The sequence below is a fragment of the Doryrhamphus excisus genome, linkage group LG7 (assembly GCF_037039965.1).
Source record: "Doryrhamphus excisus strain RoL-2023G ecotype Guam linkage group LG7, RoL_Dexc_Guam_v1.1, whole genome shotgun sequence".
NCBI classification, from domain to species: domain Eukaryota; kingdom Metazoa; phylum Chordata; class Actinopteri; order Syngnathiformes; family Syngnathidae; genus Doryrhamphus; species Doryrhamphus excisus.
The window spans coordinates 22,583,706-22,600,142 of NC_136363.1; the positions used below are offsets into that span (position 1 = coordinate 22,583,706).

The window sequence follows — 16,437 nt, forward strand, 5'->3', positions numbered from 1 at the left end:
AACACTGCCGGCTAATGTGGTGAGTTTAAAAAAAACAACTTTTTTTTTTTAACCTTGTATTTACACAGTTGAATTGCATGCCGTGTTTTTTATACTGATCTTTTTACACGTTAACCTTTTGTTTACCCAGGCTGCCTAGCGCCAGGCCTGCTGTGGATGGATCACAAGCATTCCTAGGAAAGGAACAGGTAACATTTCTCATTTACATTTTATTTGTATTGACTTTAAATCCATGCAATTCGATATATTTGCTACACAGTCACTAGATTTTATGGAATCGCATACTTGGTTCAAATATCAGTAAAGAGTTTGTGTGTGTATATATGATCCCTCTACCCGGTGAATAAGCAGGGTGGAAGTGAACTTGGTGACCTGCCCGGCTGTGTGTGACGTCACACCCTGTTAGGAAGCGCACGTGGGGGCGAGGACGCGCACTTTTTTTGGGGGGGGGGGTGCAAAGATGCGTGGAAATAAAGCAGACAGATCAGCAGCAAACACACCGTGATGGCGTGTCCTCGTCCGTGCGTGGACGTTTAAGGGCGCAGTGTCTCTTTAAAAGTCCAAAAAAAAGGAAAGCTCCCATATGATCCCTCAGCTCCAATCAAAGCAATTCCTCCTGCAAAAAAAAAAAAAGCCAAGCAAGCCTGTGCATTTTTGTGTGCTTGTCTGCTCCAGCAGCCCAGGAGGAGGATCGATGCCACGCTAAAGTGGAGCAAAATGTGACAAATCCACGCTGGAGGTGTTGATGGCGGAGTGGACACCGGCGCTGGAGGAGTTAGAGCGGGACTCCTTGGAGCCTCTGGCCGCTGCTGGATCAAAATGGTAGGCGACACATTTTGGATTCTTTTTTTATTTTGGTGGAGGGGGGGTTCGGGGAGGTTGCTGCTTGTTGCAAACACTCAGCAGCTCCACAAACTTCACGTCTTTGCTGTTGTGTGTGTGTGTGGGGGGGGGGGGGTTGTTGGCCAAGTTGCAGGAAGTCTCACACCAAAGACAAATTAGTGTGGAAGGCAAATTCCAGGATGGCATGCTTTTATTTTGACAGGTACGTGTTAGTTCCTGAATTGTTGTCTTTTGGTGAGCCGGCTATGATGGCGAAGTGATACTGTCTCTGGGGTCATTTAGGGATGCCTCATTAGAAAAGCATGTGGAGCTTGGATGCAGCAGCAGTAGTAATCCCGGCCAGCGCGTCCACATCTGGATGCTTGGGTTAATATCTGGGTCAGGTCACGGGGGTGAGCCCTGGTGCTCGCCGGATGGCTCCTGGTAGAGGAGCTTTGTCCGTTTCAACGCTTTTGGAACATGTGCAATCATAAATGTTTGTTTTTTCTATTGCATATTGCTAACGGCAGCCATGACCAACTGGGACTTTTTAGGAATGGAATATTTTCCACTCTGTTCTGAATAGGTACTGCAACACGTACAGTATGTGTGAGCTGGCTGAGATGCCCAGCCTCCCAGCCAAGGATTGGTTTAAACCAGTTGAGTTTCCTGGTCATTGGGACCGCCTCCACAGCAGTCCCATGAGAAAGAAGCGCTAAGCTTCACTTTAGAGCATGCAAGACTTTGCTTGGTGGGCTGGTGCATGTCTCCAGCGCTGGCATTGCAATTGCTTTTTTTGTACTTTTTGATATTACATTGTTAACCTTACTTGAGACGCTTTCACAGCTGGTAGAACAAAAGAATCTAGGTGGACTCTGACCTGCTAAAAGGGCTGCTCCGAACAGACTCGTGGTCGTCTTTAACATTCCGAGACAGGAACAATTAACGAGTCCATTGGTACCAATTGTTAGCAGTGTTGTATTGAGTCAAACATTGTCCCACCAGCACCACATTACTAGAAGACCTTTTTATGACTTTCCAAATACAATTATTGCCATTGTTAGAGCCCTCTAGGCATGAAATAACACCCCTATAGTCACCTTTACACTCATAACTTTACAGTGGTTAAGCTATGCCCAACGTAAGGATGTTTTTTGGTAGAGAAAAACAATTGAGTCGTTTGCATACAGCAGCTTTCTGAACTAATTTAGCATTCAATCGGACTTAGAATCCGCCAGCAGGTGTCGAGAGCATCTCTCCGCTAATTCCAGGTTGAGTTCGGGTTCATTCTTTGTAGAAGTAGCGTCGTGACAGCAGCGGTGTCGTGCACTGCACTTTGATAGCATTGTCAGGTCGCGTCCCCGTCCTCGCGGCCTGATGTGACTTTTACGTAAGCGCCTATTCACGACATTCCTGGCCACCCTCTCTCCGCTCTGAGGCCTCGCTATCTCCCGCTGCCAAGCGGAGGGAAGGAACTGTCTGCCTGCTGAAAAGTGCAACCATTCCGCAGCCCGGCAACAAACTCCAGTCGACAGCAGCGAGTCCACACGGCTAATTTATGCCCCTGAGATTAGGAAGGGACAATGCGGTGGACTGCTACCTCAAATGGCAACACCACAAATACTTTCGACTCCACCAGTTTGTCTCATTTAACCCCCATGGCTTTGCTTGCCTTGGGATCCAAAAACATGCTTAGCTTAGGTCCTGCTAGCCTGAGTAGCATTTAGCTCATTCCAGGCTCACAAGAGACTTTTAAAACAAAAATGGTTCAGCAGGGGAGTAGAGATTAAATCAGGTTTTCAACAGAAGATTTTATTAAGTAAAAATGTATTTGTTGGCAAAAACAAACACATTCTTGGCACAAACATTTAGCTTGTGAATGAAAGGCTAATCGTGGCTAAAGCTAGTAGCGACATGCTAACCAGGCAAAGGACTTTTGACCAAATTGTTAGTTATTTCCCAAATTGTAAATGAATTAGTAATGGTCTTACCCCTTCATACATGTAATTAGCTACCAGGGAATGTAATTGTTACATGACATTTTTGGAAAACCTTCAAATCCATAAAAAAAATATTTTTGTTGTGACATTGAGAGCTATTTCATGAGGTGATTTGTAGTGCTCTACCAAAACGCTAGGGGGTGGCGTTTCCCTGACACTCTTGTTAACTACCTAATTAGCTTTTAGTGTAGTGGGATATCAATAATGTGCTACATTTCACTGTCCATAATGGTCCTGTAATGTTTGAAATGGAAACTAATTACTGGAAAACAGTAACAGCGTTCTTACTTTTAACGTTATGCCCAACATTGCTAAAGACAGGGGTTAGCAAATAGCTAATAGTTGCTGGCACACGATTACTATGCGGCTGATAGCAGATGCTAATAGCTATGAGCAGTGGGTAATACAGGCTAACACATGGGGGCTCGAGGCTAAGTCACTGCTAACGTGGCTACTTATAGATAAACAAATGCACTGTTGGCAGATGCTAACACTTTTTTTTGTGAAAAACCCCCAAAGAAAAATCATCTTCCCACTGAATGTGTCCATTATTGACTAAATGTAATAGCTGCGATATGATTGGTCAGCATCGTTCCTTTCAAAGTGTCAGGCTGCGGAAGAAAAGCGCTCATTTCCAATCAGTCCTGGAGGCTGCCGTTGTCCATTGATTGGCTGCGGCTGCAGAAAGCCGATGCTCTCCTCCTCTCGCTACCTCTTCTAGCCTTTTGTCCTCTCTGACCTTCTCATCATCAACACACACACTGGAGCAGAGAGATTGCTGCGATAAGGAGCTCTTTAGGCTCTTCTTCTCCCTTTGTATGCCGCTATTGCACCAACATGTCCCCCTTTCCTCCTGCACCTGCTCGCTGGACGCCATCACAAAGCTCCTTCTGTCTTCACAAGTGCTTCATTAGGTACACCTGCTTCACCTGCACCCACATGCATGACGCTTGGCGCCGCATATCGCACACAACCATCAAAACTCAGCCTTTGCCTTGATGGGAAAGGCAACATCATTCATCTTTTTATATCATATTTTATTGGTGCACAGAAAACAAGAAATGCAGAAACATGCATAACTTCAGTATAAAGCGAGTAAGCACAAAAGGTGTAAGGTGTACTACACAAAACATGTAGTACATGAATATAACTTCAATATCAAAATAATGGCAAATTATAAAAACACTAATATAATAAAATAGTGTGCGTTTTAGATAACTTTTACATGACAAAATAATTTTATTCTGACACGGTAAACTACAAATGTCATAAAAATGACACGATAGCCACTCAAGATATAATATATATATATATATATATATATATAATTAAATAGAACTTTAAATGTAAAAATCATGGCTCTATAAATAGACATATTTTTCCAAATAAAAACTGCTGTCCAGTATATACGACTATATGGGTTTTATTAGTATGTGTTAAATACACTATATCTATTTGAGAGTACTAGGTGTCGAAGTAGAAATATGGACGCAATTAACGCTTAGCAGTACACGTATTTGGCATCACTGCGCTGGAGGCATGGCAACATTGTGTTTTGGCTCAAGTCTGAGTGTGTGTTTGTGTGCGTTGGTGTGCGTTTGTGTGCGTTTGTGTGCCATGGTCCGCTCCCTTGGCCGGCCTTGCTGACTCAGCGCTTCCTTTCTCAGCTCGTTGGCCCAGACACAAACTTCCTGGCAGAGCTGCGGCCCACCAACAGTCTTATCTGGACGTTGACTGTGGTGATACGCAATCACGTTTGCCTTCCCTCCTTCTTATTTTCTGTTTGTGCGTCCCAATTTCATGCTCGGCTAAACGCATATCAGTCCTAGATGGCCTTGTCACCTGTGCTGGAATTAACATTTAGATGGAAGCGGACTCGCAAGTGCTAAGGAGGAAGCTCCGGTCTCGGGTCGGATCAGCATGAGAGGCAGATCGTATTTAACGTATTGCGTTTGCTGCTTAAGAAATGCTTTCATTTGGACCTCGACTTCGTCTACAGATTTGAATTATCGTATTTTCCGGACTATAAGTCACACTTTTTTTCATAGGTTGGCTATTCCTGCGACTTATACTCCAGAGCGACTTATAAATGGAAAAACTGTTATGTTCCATAAACACTGGACACCTTTTGTGTTCATGTTTATTTTTTGTGTAGCTGAATAAGCATTGTGTTAGCATATCTTACACCTATTCAGCCTGTTCTTTATTCTTTTATTGGTACAACTTGCCTTCTAAGAGGATGTAATGTCTGGTTTAGTCAAATATTTGTAAAATAAATTACCCGCAAAAAATGCGACTTATACTCCAGTGCGACTTATGTATGTTTTTTATGTATTTTTGGCCTTGTGCCACTTATACTCTGGAGTGATTTATAGTCCAAAAAATACAGTATTTAGCTTATTTCGGCCATTTGTTTGTTATTCCCATCCATCCATTTTCTATGCCGCTTATCCTCAATTGGGTCGCAGGTGTGCTGGAACCTATCCCAGTTGGGGTCCTCCCTGGACTGGTCCCCAGCCAATGGCCGGGCACATATGGAAATGTAGGCACATATGGGGGGGGTGTTTTTTGTTCATTTTTAGTTAGTGACAAATGTGACTGCGTTCATTTGCATACTAATCTTGAGTATGTTAGTCTGAGACTAAGAACAGTGCCGGAAAAACGCTACTAAATTCTTGCAAGGCCATATAGTTTATTTTCTAAATGAGTAATTTTTTGTCAAATAACGTGAAATCCCAGCAGTATGATACTCATGACCGTGCCGTACATTTGAATAATTCAGCCAATAGAAGGTGATGGTGTATTATTTGTACAAATTGTTGTGAGTCCAGGCTGGCTAAGCTCCTCCAGGCCAATAAAAGTTTGTTGTCGCTAGCGACCTTTCCGACATTGATCGTCTGGTAATAAAGCTCCAACACGTTGAGTCCTCTCGGCGTGACGTGGCTGGCCGTGCGACCGCTGCGACCTCGACGCTACACAGCTCACCACATTGATTTTTATTAGCATCTTTTTATGACGCCGCCATAAAGAGCACCGCGGGCCTCGTTAAAAGACAGGCCGGACATATTTGGACGTGTCCTCATCATCTGTTTGCATCTGCAGTGTCATCGCCTACACTGCCTCTCAGGTGTGTGTGTGTGTGTGTATGGGGGCATTTCAGGTTACAGTCTCATGGCGCGGCGGGGGGGGGGTGATGCTCTGCTACAGCATACTTGTTCCAGCTCAAGGTCAGCGTCGAAGCTGATTGGATTTAAGGAGGAGGAGCTACTGTCTCGTCGTCACGAGCAGACCGTTTTAGAGCAGACGTTGGGGAGACGTACCCAACGATTCTTGTTGACAGGCGGACCAAATACACACACACACACACACACACACACACACACTCTAGTGTTGAACAACAGATGCTAACTTTGCCAGCCCAGGGAACCACACTCATCACCTAAAAGTGCACCTACTGTAAATACATGCTAATATATTATCTTACTGTATTTATTTATTATGGTTTTATTTAATCTCCTTGTAATACTACTATTTTATTCTTATTTAGTAGATCTTTTAACAATAACAATAACGTTCCCACACTAGTAAATCCAGCCAGGTTGTCCCAGAGTGCAGAGGACGGCGTGACCAGTCAATGTCAGGATCTCTGGCTGTGTTTCAGGAGAGCCAACATCATGCCCCCCCGCCCCCTGCTAGACGGGACTGTGAGTGGCAGCTGTCAGAGGTCAGGCATTAATTATGTACCAAGAGAGGCTGGTCCAAGGTGGGGCGCCCATGATGCCCTTGGGGCCGTGTCCACGGGGGGGGGTCCAATGTAGCGGCTCCAAACATAATACATCTATGAACATTGAATTGAATTCTTCTATCAAGGACATGTCAAGGTTAACAAATTCATCTCACTGCCTCAGCCATCAAAAAGTCTTTCTCAGTCGTCAAAGCATCCTTCTATCTTTTATTGTTACACATCTTCTTGGAGCTTTTTCTACTTTTTATTCTCTGGAAGTCTTTGTCATATTACTACGTTATTCTCAGTATTCTATCACATAGTACTTCATTTTAAATAACTTTTTTTCTTGTAATATACAGCTTTGTTCCCGGAAAATGACATTATGTTGTTGTTATTAAAAATATATGGTGCTTATCCTCACTGGGATCGCTGGGGGGGGGGGTTGCTGGAGCCTATCCCAGGTGTCGTTGGGTGAGAGGCGGGGTACACCCTGGACTGGTGGCCAGCCAATGGCAGGGAACGCGGAACGTGCGAGGAATACTGGAGTACCCGGAGAAAAGCAGAATATACTCCTAAAATAAATATTATTTTCAAAGAAAAAAGTAATTTTTCCTCAGTAAATTCTGACTATTTTATTGTTGTAATATTCCAACTTCTTTGGCATAATATTCCAACTTTATCCTGAACATATTAAGGCTTTGATTAATACTTCATTGCTACATGAATTTCATGGTAATTTGCACTTTATCATATTTAATACTTTATTCCTCTTCTTCTAAGGTGTGATTATTTTTCATTTCATTGAGTTTTATTTAGTGTTTTGCCTGGTGAGTAACGTCTGCTTCCCGATGGACGCTGTAGTGCTGAGCGAGGAGGCGGCTGCATCCAGGGCGTCGTTAGGGAATGCAAATCAGAGCATGCATTAATTTGTGTGTGTGTTAACAAAGACCACCACCTTGTGGGGTGGAGGGGTGGGGGTGGGGGTGCTGACTGTTGCACCTTTTGCATTGCACAGTGTGTAAACACGCAGTTCAAAGAACGCTTTACCAACATTTCCATGTCGTCTTCCTGTCAGCTGATCGTGGAGAAGACCACGGACTTTCCCTGTGCCGAGTTCTCTCTGGTGGAGGATGTAGCGCTTCACTTCACCTGTTTGATGGACAGGCTCAACGAGCAGCGCCTCTTCCAGCCCGACCTGTGCGACGTCGACATCGTGCTGGTTCGCCAGCACAGCACCTTTCCCGCCCACAAGGGGGTGCTGGCGGCCTACAGTCCTTTCTTCCACTCGCTCTTCGCTCAAAGCAAGCAGCTGCGCCGCGTGGACCTGTCGCTGGACGCGCTGACGTCGCAGGGCCTGCAGCAGGTGCTCAACTTCATCTACACCTCCAAGCTGCTGGTCAGCAGCCGCACCGTGGCCGACGTGCTCAACGCCGCCACCTTGCTTCAAATGAGCGACATCGCCACCTCCTGCAGGGATCTCATCAGCAGCCGCTCGCTGAGGGGCGCCGACATGGCCGACCAGGAGGCGCTGGCTGGCGGTGAGACGACCGCACCCCCTGGGCGGCTTCACCGGGACGTCAAGCAGGAGTCGGGCCCGGGCGGGCTCTACACCCGGGAGGGTGGAGCCTCCATTTCTGTCAGCGTGGAGGAGGCGGGCAGGGCTTCGCCACCCAAGCTGTTTTATCAGAGGGAGGAGGGGGCAGGGGGCGGGGCTAGTGGGGGGCGGTTGGAAGAGTCGAAGACCTTCAACAGAGATCAGATCATCGTTGAAGTCAACCTCAACAACCAGACGCTCAACGTGTCCAAGGGGTCGGAGGGCAGCGAGGAGGCCATTTTTTGTGGTTGCCACGGCGATAGATCCCCAGAAGATGACCTGAAAGAGGAAGACATGTTGGAGCAGAGCACTGAAGATGATGATGATGAGGAGGAGGAGGAAGAAGAGAATATGACCGAGCGACCTCACCGGGGGGCCACCAGGGCGCTGGCCGTGGCGGTGACGCTCGCCGAGGCCACGCTGGCCAACCGCCGCCATCTCGGCGATGCCAGGATGGCGGCCGAGGCGGAGGGCGGCGGCCCCAAAGTGAGGCTGGAGGAGAAGCAGCACTTCCCCTGTAAGAAATGCCCCCGCGTCTTCAACAACCGCTGGTACCTGGAGAAGCACATGAGCGTCACGCATGGCCGCCTGCACGTCTGCAACCACTGCGGCAAGAAGTTCCTGCTGGAGGCCGACATGCTCCTGCACCAGCAGACCGACTGCGAGAAGAGCATCCAGGTACCGGTCTCATCTCGCCACGCACGGAACCTCCTCGTAACTCACCCCCCTTCTTTCTCCCCAAGTGTGCCGCGTGCGGAAAGGCCTTCAAGAAGCTGTGGTCGCTACACGAGCACAACAAGGTCGTCCACGGCTACGCCGAGAAGAAGTTCTCCTGCGAGATCTGCGACAAGAAGTTCTACACCATGGCCCATGTTAGGAAGCACATGGTTGGTGAGTTGAAGACACAAATGGATGGTAACAATTAGTTGCAAGGCCAGATAAGACGGGATTTGAACATGAACCCAAACTAATTTGCATACTGGATTGTTGCACGCCGCATCTAGTCCAGCCAATCAGAAAGCAGCAAATGCTATTTCTTATATTTGTGTGTTCCTTTTCGTGCAGCACACACAAAGGACATGCCGTTCACCTGCGAGACGTGCGGGAAGTCGTTCAAGCGCAGCATGTCCTTAAAGGTCCACTCTTTGCAGCATTCCGGAGAGAAACCCTTCCAGTGTGAGGTTTGAGCTCCTCTTCCACCACGTCAGCCAACGTCCCATCGCTCCTTTCCACCTCTTCTCGCCTGGTCTTATTTGTGCTTATTTGTCGCCGTGCCGTTGCAGAACTGCAGCGAGCGCTTCCAGTACAAATACCAGCTGCGCTCGCACATGAGCATCCACATCGGACACAAGCAGTTCATGTGCCAGTGGTGCGGCAAGGACTTCAACATGAAGCAGTACTTTGACGAACACATGAAGACGCACACTGGTGAGACACAACACAATCAATTGGGAAATTCTATTTTTAGCTCAAAACGGAACGTTCACACCAGCCTTAGCCAATCAGCATAATCAATCATCACAAAGTGTCCTGTCCTCCACACATTCCACACCCAAGAACATTGGTTAATCGGAGTGTATAGGTGACTATAGGGGTGTTATTTCTTGTCTAGAAGGCTCTATGAAAGATGGCCGTTCCTCGGCAAATGAATGAATAGTTATTAAAGGGAACACTGGCATGCATTTGTCTGCGCTGCAGGTGAGAAACCGTACATCTGTGAGATCTGCGGGAAGAGCTTCACGAGCCGGCCCAACATGAAGCGCCACCGGCGCACGCACACGGGCGAGAAGCCGTACCCGTGCGAGGTGTGCGGCCAGCGCTTCCGCTTCTCCAACATGCTGAAGGCGCACAAGGAGAAGTGCTTCCGGCTTAGCCAGCCGGCCGAGGACTCGTGCGGCCAGGTCCTTTCCGCGTCCGCCGCCTCCCGTGCCCCCCATACGCACCCCTTGGGGGGGCTGCCTCCCTCCACGCCCCCCGTCTTCTCCGCTGGTAGGCTGAACTCCAACAACTAAACATATCTCACCCAAAGCACTTCCTACTCGTCCTTTTATGAGCTTCTTTTTTACAAGCCCCGCCCCCTTTTTTCTGCTCTTTCGGGACCAGCATCATCTCATCGCTCACGAATCTCAACTGAAGAAAAGGTTTCTCTTCACCCGCCGTGGGCGCTCCCGGTGCGTGCCGGCGATATTAACCAAATCTGACATGTCGTCACGCTTCTTCGTGTAGACGCCATCGCTAATAACCAAACCTTGTGGACTCGCATGCTAAAAAGTTAGCATTATAATCCAAGCGGCACCTTACATTGAACTCCATCGTGACGTCAGCGGCATGTACTCCAAATCGTCTCCATTTTTACAAACGTGTGTGTGCACTTTGGTGTCATGTGGTTTTCTCAACAGCGCCTCTGCTGGTGGCCGCCATGCAGTGCACTCATGTACCCATTTCATAGACCTTATCAACCATCAGTGAATGGATTGTTTCTAAGCTAACCAGAAATGTACGACACATAACCCCAACAATTCAGCTTGGAGTGGAAAGTAGAAATCCAAGATGGCGGACTCCACTACATGGTGACGTAATGGCTCTGCGTTTGTAAAGTAGAACACACGCAGTATTTGCACTTGACTTGTCACTAATCTACTGCAGTAGATGAACGACAATCAAATATTGGTAGGTGAAACCTCTCCAAATGTATTACATCCGAATATTTGGCCTTCATGTGCTTTCATGCTAGCAGCTAGTTAGCTTAGCCTTCCCATTATCATCATTTCTTCTGAGATACACGGCTGTTGTTGTTAACACGTAACATTACCTATGTTAAATAGTAAATAAAACCATATCATGGCGCTGGGAAGCTATCTAGCATGGTTCTATGCTTATCAAACCAAATGAGACAATTAAACATGAAGAAGGTCAAACATTTGAAAGGTTGTTAAGCTAGCCAAAGCTAGCCAAAACTAGCCGCTAGCATGAAACGTGTTTATCCAAAGTTTTGTCATCTGGCCGCTTCTCCCGCTAGCCTATTTGTGTAGAATTCCAAATGTAAATATTATTACATATAACCGCTAGATGGATTTTTCTTTCTTAGCAATGTGAAAAAAGGTTTCATGTCCAAGACGAAGCACTTTGGTGAGTCTTTAGCTTCCATCTTTTTTTTTCTTGTGTTTTGTACTTTACTTTGCTGCTTTTATACTACAGGGTCCATTTTAAGACGACCCTTTAAATCAAAGTCCAGACAAAGCTAACAAAATGATTGAAATTTAGCCTAACTGGACATTAACTAGCACGTTAAACACTTTAATCAGGCATCTCTGGGGATGTTATTAATATCTTCGCTGACTGGGGAGTTTATTTTATTTTACGACATAGAAATAGAATGTTGCCATCTAGTGGCCATCTAATAAATTGCACATAGTCTGCTGTAATTCTACTTGGAGGAAAGAGAGCCTTTGAGATTATGAATCCGGGGGGGGGGAATTGTGAGGGAAAGAGGGAAACAAAATTAGTTGTAATGTATGAAAAAGAAATGAAGTTTGTGTACAAAAGGATACAATATCATAATTTTACCAGATGAGTCATAATATTTTAAAAAGGAATTAAGTTTGTGTCCAAAAAATGTCTGAAGGTCATGAGAGAAATGTCATTTTACAAGACAAAAATGTCAGGTTAAAAAAGTAGCCCTTTTACAAGGAAAACATAAAGTAATGTATTAAAAAGACATTTTAAATGAGAAAGTGGTAATTTTCAAAGAAAAAAGTCTTATGTTTTTATAAGGTCAACTTTTGGCAAACAGCAAAATGCTAGTTCTTGGCACTACTGTCTACTGATGGATGCACTTTGAATGGCGTGGCCACGCCCACTTTTACATGCAAATTGTCAAGCAGTGTGAGCTGCTTTCTATTTCCGTGCATTCCAATGTTGCTGACTAGGGTTTGATTCCCGAGTGCCACCTCGGCGTGACACTGCTGGTTTGCCGTTTGGGTCAAACCACTTTCACGCCAACTTGATAGATGATACTATTAATCACCACAAGCACTTTATTATTCTTGTTTGATAGCAATCATTTGATGGGGAAAAAAGTTGTGTATCACCTATGGCAACGTATTTCCTCAAATAGTGGCCTCCACTCTAATAGACGCTGTGTTTCTTCTTTAGAATACACTTTGTTTTACTTCCTATTTTGCCATACAAATCATTATAGTTTTAACATAGGAAAATGCAATGAAAATCTTTTTTTTTTAATATATATACGTATATATTAAGGACCGGTACTCTGCAGTTGAGTAAATAGTGGTGTGCTTCAACTATTTCCCACGTGTATCATATAAAATATGATTGTATGACATGACATGGAGAATATATTGTATATATGTCTGCTTTTATTGAGGCTGCAAGATATACGGCGCACATTTACGATGCTATATATTTGAATGTGGTGGTGTTCCAACGCTAAGTGGCAGTAAAGCAAAGAGAAAGGGACGTTTTGCACACTTTTTCTTCCTTTTATGTCTTTGAATCAGCGCCACGCTGTTAGCGAGGCTGGCAGCCAGCGCCTCCTCCTGTTGGTTTGGTTAAGGTGGACCCGCCCTTGTCCTTGTAAGCCCAAGTCATCCAAAGCATGCAAATGGTGGAGGAAGGCACAGAGGGACGACTTTGGGCCTTGCTGCTTATTGACGTCAACGTTCCTTTTTTAAAAAAAATCCCCCTAAGGTTGATTCGTGCTAGCCCTTTAGCACACGAGGGCTAACTACTACTTCCAATAATAATAATAATAATAATATAACAATGTTGAATTTCTGATCATGTAAACACATGACTAGAATGTGTCCAATAGTTGTAGTACGTGGTGTACAGAGACCCCACGGTGTACTCCAAAAGACAATAGCGTCTCGAGGTGCTAATACGATTCTAGAGTGTACTTCTGTCCTTTTATGGTGTTATTGACCTAGCGTGTAGCGTCTGTAACGGCAGCCCGGCCTCATTTCAACATTAAACACGAGAGCTATATTCATGCAGATTCAACTGTCTTGTTGTTTTTTGATCATTTGCATTTTATTTGATGCAGTGCAAAAAAGTACCATGGAATAAAACCTAGAATGATTCAAAGACAAAAGCAAAAGAAAACTCCAAAAGGGCCCGTTAGGGGTGTCACAAGTCACCCAGTTGCACTCTGTGTGTATGATAGCGGCCCCGCCTCTCCCCACCGAGACCAAGTCTGTGTGACTGACAAAAGGGCTCACTCTGTTCATGCCGTTGTTCAGGTGCTGAAAGCAATGCACAGAGTGAAGCCTCCTCCTGTCCGTCAGGAGGCGGGAGACGAGGACGACTGACACGAGTGCTCATGGCAACGTATTCAGGTGGGTAGAACGATGATGTTTGTTTTAATTGATTTCATTTGTCATCACAGGCCTGGTGCCCCCCTGGGAGCATCTCATCTTGGGAGACCCTGTGACACCCCTCGTGCTCCTGAACTATAACAGTACGACTCCATCGTCTTGTCCTTCATCATCTTACATCTTGTTTAGTCGCAGCGTGTTGAGCCGGACCCCCAGAATCGTGGCGCCTGCGGCGTATGGGATCTCTCTGAGGATCCCATTCCACTTCTTGTCCTCTTCGTTGTACCTGCATCGTACAAAAGCAGTAATCCGTCAATCAAACATGTCCTAAGAAAGACACAGTGGATAATAATAATTTTCCACACAGGAACACATCTTATGTCCAAGATTGAAGAATCGGCCCCCACCTCCAGACGTCGTTCATCTCTTTGGGAATAACATCCTCGCTGTCCTCCAAAGGCATCATGGCAAAACCTCCCACGGCGTACAGCAAGCCCGCCAAAGACACCAAGTTCAGGGAGCTACGTTCTTGGGGAAAGGTCTCAAAGTCGGACCACCTGCGGAATGCATCGCAGCGTGTATCGTACCAGTTCCTAGCGCCATGTTTTAGAGGGACTCACTTGTTGGTGGCGATGTCGTAGACCTCCACCGAGTCCGTCAGGCCTGTGTCGGTGACGCCTCCTGCCACGTAGATTTTGTTGTCATGAACGGTGGCTCCAAAAAGCGATCGAGCGGTCTTCATGGGGGACAGCTCTTTCCATTCGAACCTCCTGGCGTCGTACGCGTAGATCTTCCTCAAGCAGCTCCTTTTCACGTCAGAAGAGACAGGGATTAAGTATTTAGCTTAAGATCTGTGATGCCGTCTTACTCACTTGTCGTCTCCTTTTCCTCCAATGACGTAAACCACATCCTTGTGGGACACCGTGGCATGTCCGTAGACCGCATGTGGAACTGGATCGGACTCGCCCCATTTGAAAGACCTACCAACAAGAACCCACTTGCAGTTTGTTCTTGCGATGCAGCCTTTCCTCAATGAAGAGGACTTACTGTCTGTCGTAGACCAGAACCGAGTCCAGGGTGTGCTCCTGATCCTTCACTTCCCGCCCTCCCAGCACAAAGATGGAGTTCTCGGCCTCACCCAGGCCGAACAAGAAGCGGGGAGACGGGAGTGGTGGCATTCCGAGCCAGTCGGCACTGAGCGGGTCATACTGAAGACACATGAGACCAGTATTAGACATCTCCTGCAGGACACCTTCATGATCATCTGACTAGTTCCTGCTGGAACAGACAGGGCCGTCTCAACGGAGTTCCCACAAACATCCGCCCAATGATGCAGTCTCGGGGACAACTATGGGGTCTAGTGTATTTGCTGACTCACCTGCAGGAAGTAAGAGCAGAGTGGGTTCTCCTTGTTCTGCTCATCCACAAACAATCCTCCAGCCACAAAGATCTGGTTCTCCTTGGTGACCAGGCTGACGTGGTTCTTGGGAACTTGCATGGACACGGACGCCATGAAGCAGTCGTTACCCGCCGGGTCGTAAGCGACCGCTCCCGAGTCATTGACCATCAGGATCAAGTCCCGCATGAACATACCGAAGCGCATGTTGTCATTGAGGATGCTCGGGAGAAGATTCTCCTCCTCCTCCTCGTTATTGGCTCCACCGTCTTCCCCCTTCTTCTCCTTCTTGGGTTTCACCTCAGGCATCTTCCCAGCCCGAGCATCTCTGACCATCTGGAGCTTCTTCTGGAGTTCTGGATTGGACGAGATCAGTTTGTGCTTCTCCACCTTCTCCCTCAGGTAGTCCTCGTTGACCAGACGCAAGCGAACACAATCCAGCAACCCCGGCAAGGTCTTCTCTCTGTCCTCCAAGTCCCGGGTCACCCAGTTCATCAACGCCTCAAACACGGTCTCCTCTGCGTCCACGTTGAGATTGTCGTTGGCCAAAATGGCCGCCAGCTCGCTGGGCTGAAGCTGCAGGAAGTCCTCGTCCCTGGAGATGAGCTGGAAGCGCTCACAGGCATAGTTCCGGGCGGACACGGCCAGCCTGGGACAGTCCAGCATCAAGCCCAGCCTGAAGATGGCCAAGCAGTTGCTGAGGCTCAGGCGCTTCTGCAGGAACGACACGCACACGGTGAAGATGGAGGGGATCTGGTACAGGTTCGCCACAGCGAAGATGTCCTGAACATTCTGCTCTGTCACGTTAATCTTGGAGGTGTACAGGTACTTGAGGATCAGTCCCATGACGCCCGGCTCCACGTCCTCCAAGATGATCTCCCTCTTTTTGTGCTCGTCCAAGTCCGACAGGAAGATGGATCGGAAATAGGAGCTGCAGGCGCACAGGACCAGGCGGTGGCAGGGGAACTCCTTGTCTTTGATCTTCAGGACGCAGTCCACCAGCTTGTCGCTCTCCAGGAGGTCATACAGGCCATCCTGGAGGAGCGTCTGCTGGTACATCCTGGGCTCATCCATGGGGTTGATCGGCAGAGCCATTCTTCCTGGCTGGAGAAGATCCTTCCCAGGTCTTCCAGCCCAACCGAAGCAGGACAGAAGAGGACGGAGCAGCGCGGTCACACCAACTGATCCTGTCCACTCCCTCAGCTGTCCCCACCTTTCAACTTCACCCCAACTGGCAGGGTATTTATAGCCGTCCACGATAGCCGCTTTCTAGAACATTACTGCCCTCCCCCCACCTCAAACTCCGCCCCAGTGCCCCCCGTTAGACCTGCCCCCCACCCAGGCAGCTGACGCATGTCTTCATTGGCCAGAAATAGACTGGATAGATGCCGCCCTCCTCTTAGTCATCATACCAACACGGCGCTATTGTCTTGTATTGCTTCTCTAATATTCATGTTTGTTTACCTTTTAGTTGGTCTCACCTGAGGTGCAAAACATTAGAAACAGCACGACGACAAGAATAAACATGTTCAATAATTACCACATTGACGCGGATATAAGAC

General features: G+C 47.1%; 2 protein-coding genes across 3 annotated transcripts; one reads left to right on the forward strand and one right to left on the reverse strand.

Annotated features, from left to right (window-relative positions):
* Nucleotides 1-476: 476 nt before the first annotated feature.
* On the forward strand, nucleotides 477-14,793 carry zbtb47b (zinc finger and BTB domain containing 47b). 2 transcript variants are annotated; one of them, XR_013627861.1, is made up of 7 exons: nucleotides 477-822; nucleotides 7,625-8,821; nucleotides 8,887-9,034; nucleotides 9,209-9,324; nucleotides 9,427-9,571; nucleotides 9,842-10,813; nucleotides 13,405-14,793. XR_013627861.1 is itself a non-coding variant. In XM_078792505.1 (6 exons), exons 1-6 carry the CDS (start codon nucleotides 820-822, stop codon nucleotides 10,153-10,155), a joined length of 1,923 nt encoding a protein of 640 aa, XP_078648631.1. In that variant the 5' UTR covers nucleotides 477-819; the 3' UTR covers nucleotides 10,156-12,143. The 2 variants fall into 2 exon arrangements, 1 of the variants encoding a protein (XP_078648631.1); XM_078792505.1 differs by lacking the exon at nucleotides 13,405-14,793 and having other exon boundaries at nucleotides 9,842-12,143.
* Nucleotides 12,841-16,101, reverse strand: klhl40b (kelch-like family member 40b). Its single transcript, XM_058060339.2, has 6 exons — nucleotides 14,858-16,101; nucleotides 14,527-14,687; nucleotides 14,352-14,459; nucleotides 14,100-14,285; nucleotides 13,887-14,036; nucleotides 12,841-13,765 (listed from the first exon to the last, which is right to left on the reverse strand). The coding sequence occupies exons 1-6, from the start codon at nucleotides 15,968-15,970 to the stop codon at nucleotides 13,654-13,656; spliced, it is 1,830 nt and encodes a 609-aa protein (XP_057916322.2). The 5' UTR covers nucleotides 15,971-16,101; the 3' UTR covers nucleotides 12,841-13,653.
* Nucleotides 16,102-16,437: the final 336 nt, after the last annotated feature.

Bases quoted from the DNA above. Each gene is read 5' to 3' on its own strand.
- zbtb47b (XM_078792505.1), top strand. The intron at 9,035-9,208 runs GTGAGTTGAAGA...CTTTTCGTGCAG, and splicing joins TGTTAGGAAGCACATGGTTG to CACACACAAAGGACATGCCG. The intron at 9,325-9,426 runs GTTTGAGCTCCT...GTGCCGTTGCAG, and splicing joins AGAAACCCTTCCAGTGTGAG to AACTGCAGCGAGCGCTTCCA.
- klhl40b (XM_058060339.2), bottom strand. From the start codon at position 15,970: ATGGCTCTGCCGATCAACCCCATGGATGAGCCCAGGATGTACCAGCAG. The intron at 14,688-14,857 runs GTGAGTCAGCAA...ATGTGTCTTCAG, and splicing joins TCTGCTCTTACTTCCTGCAG to TATGACCCGCTCAGTGCCGA. The intron at 13,766-13,886 runs GTGGGGGCCGAT...TGTACGATGCAG, and splicing joins GAGATGAACGACGTCTGGAG to GTACAACGAAGAGGACAAGA.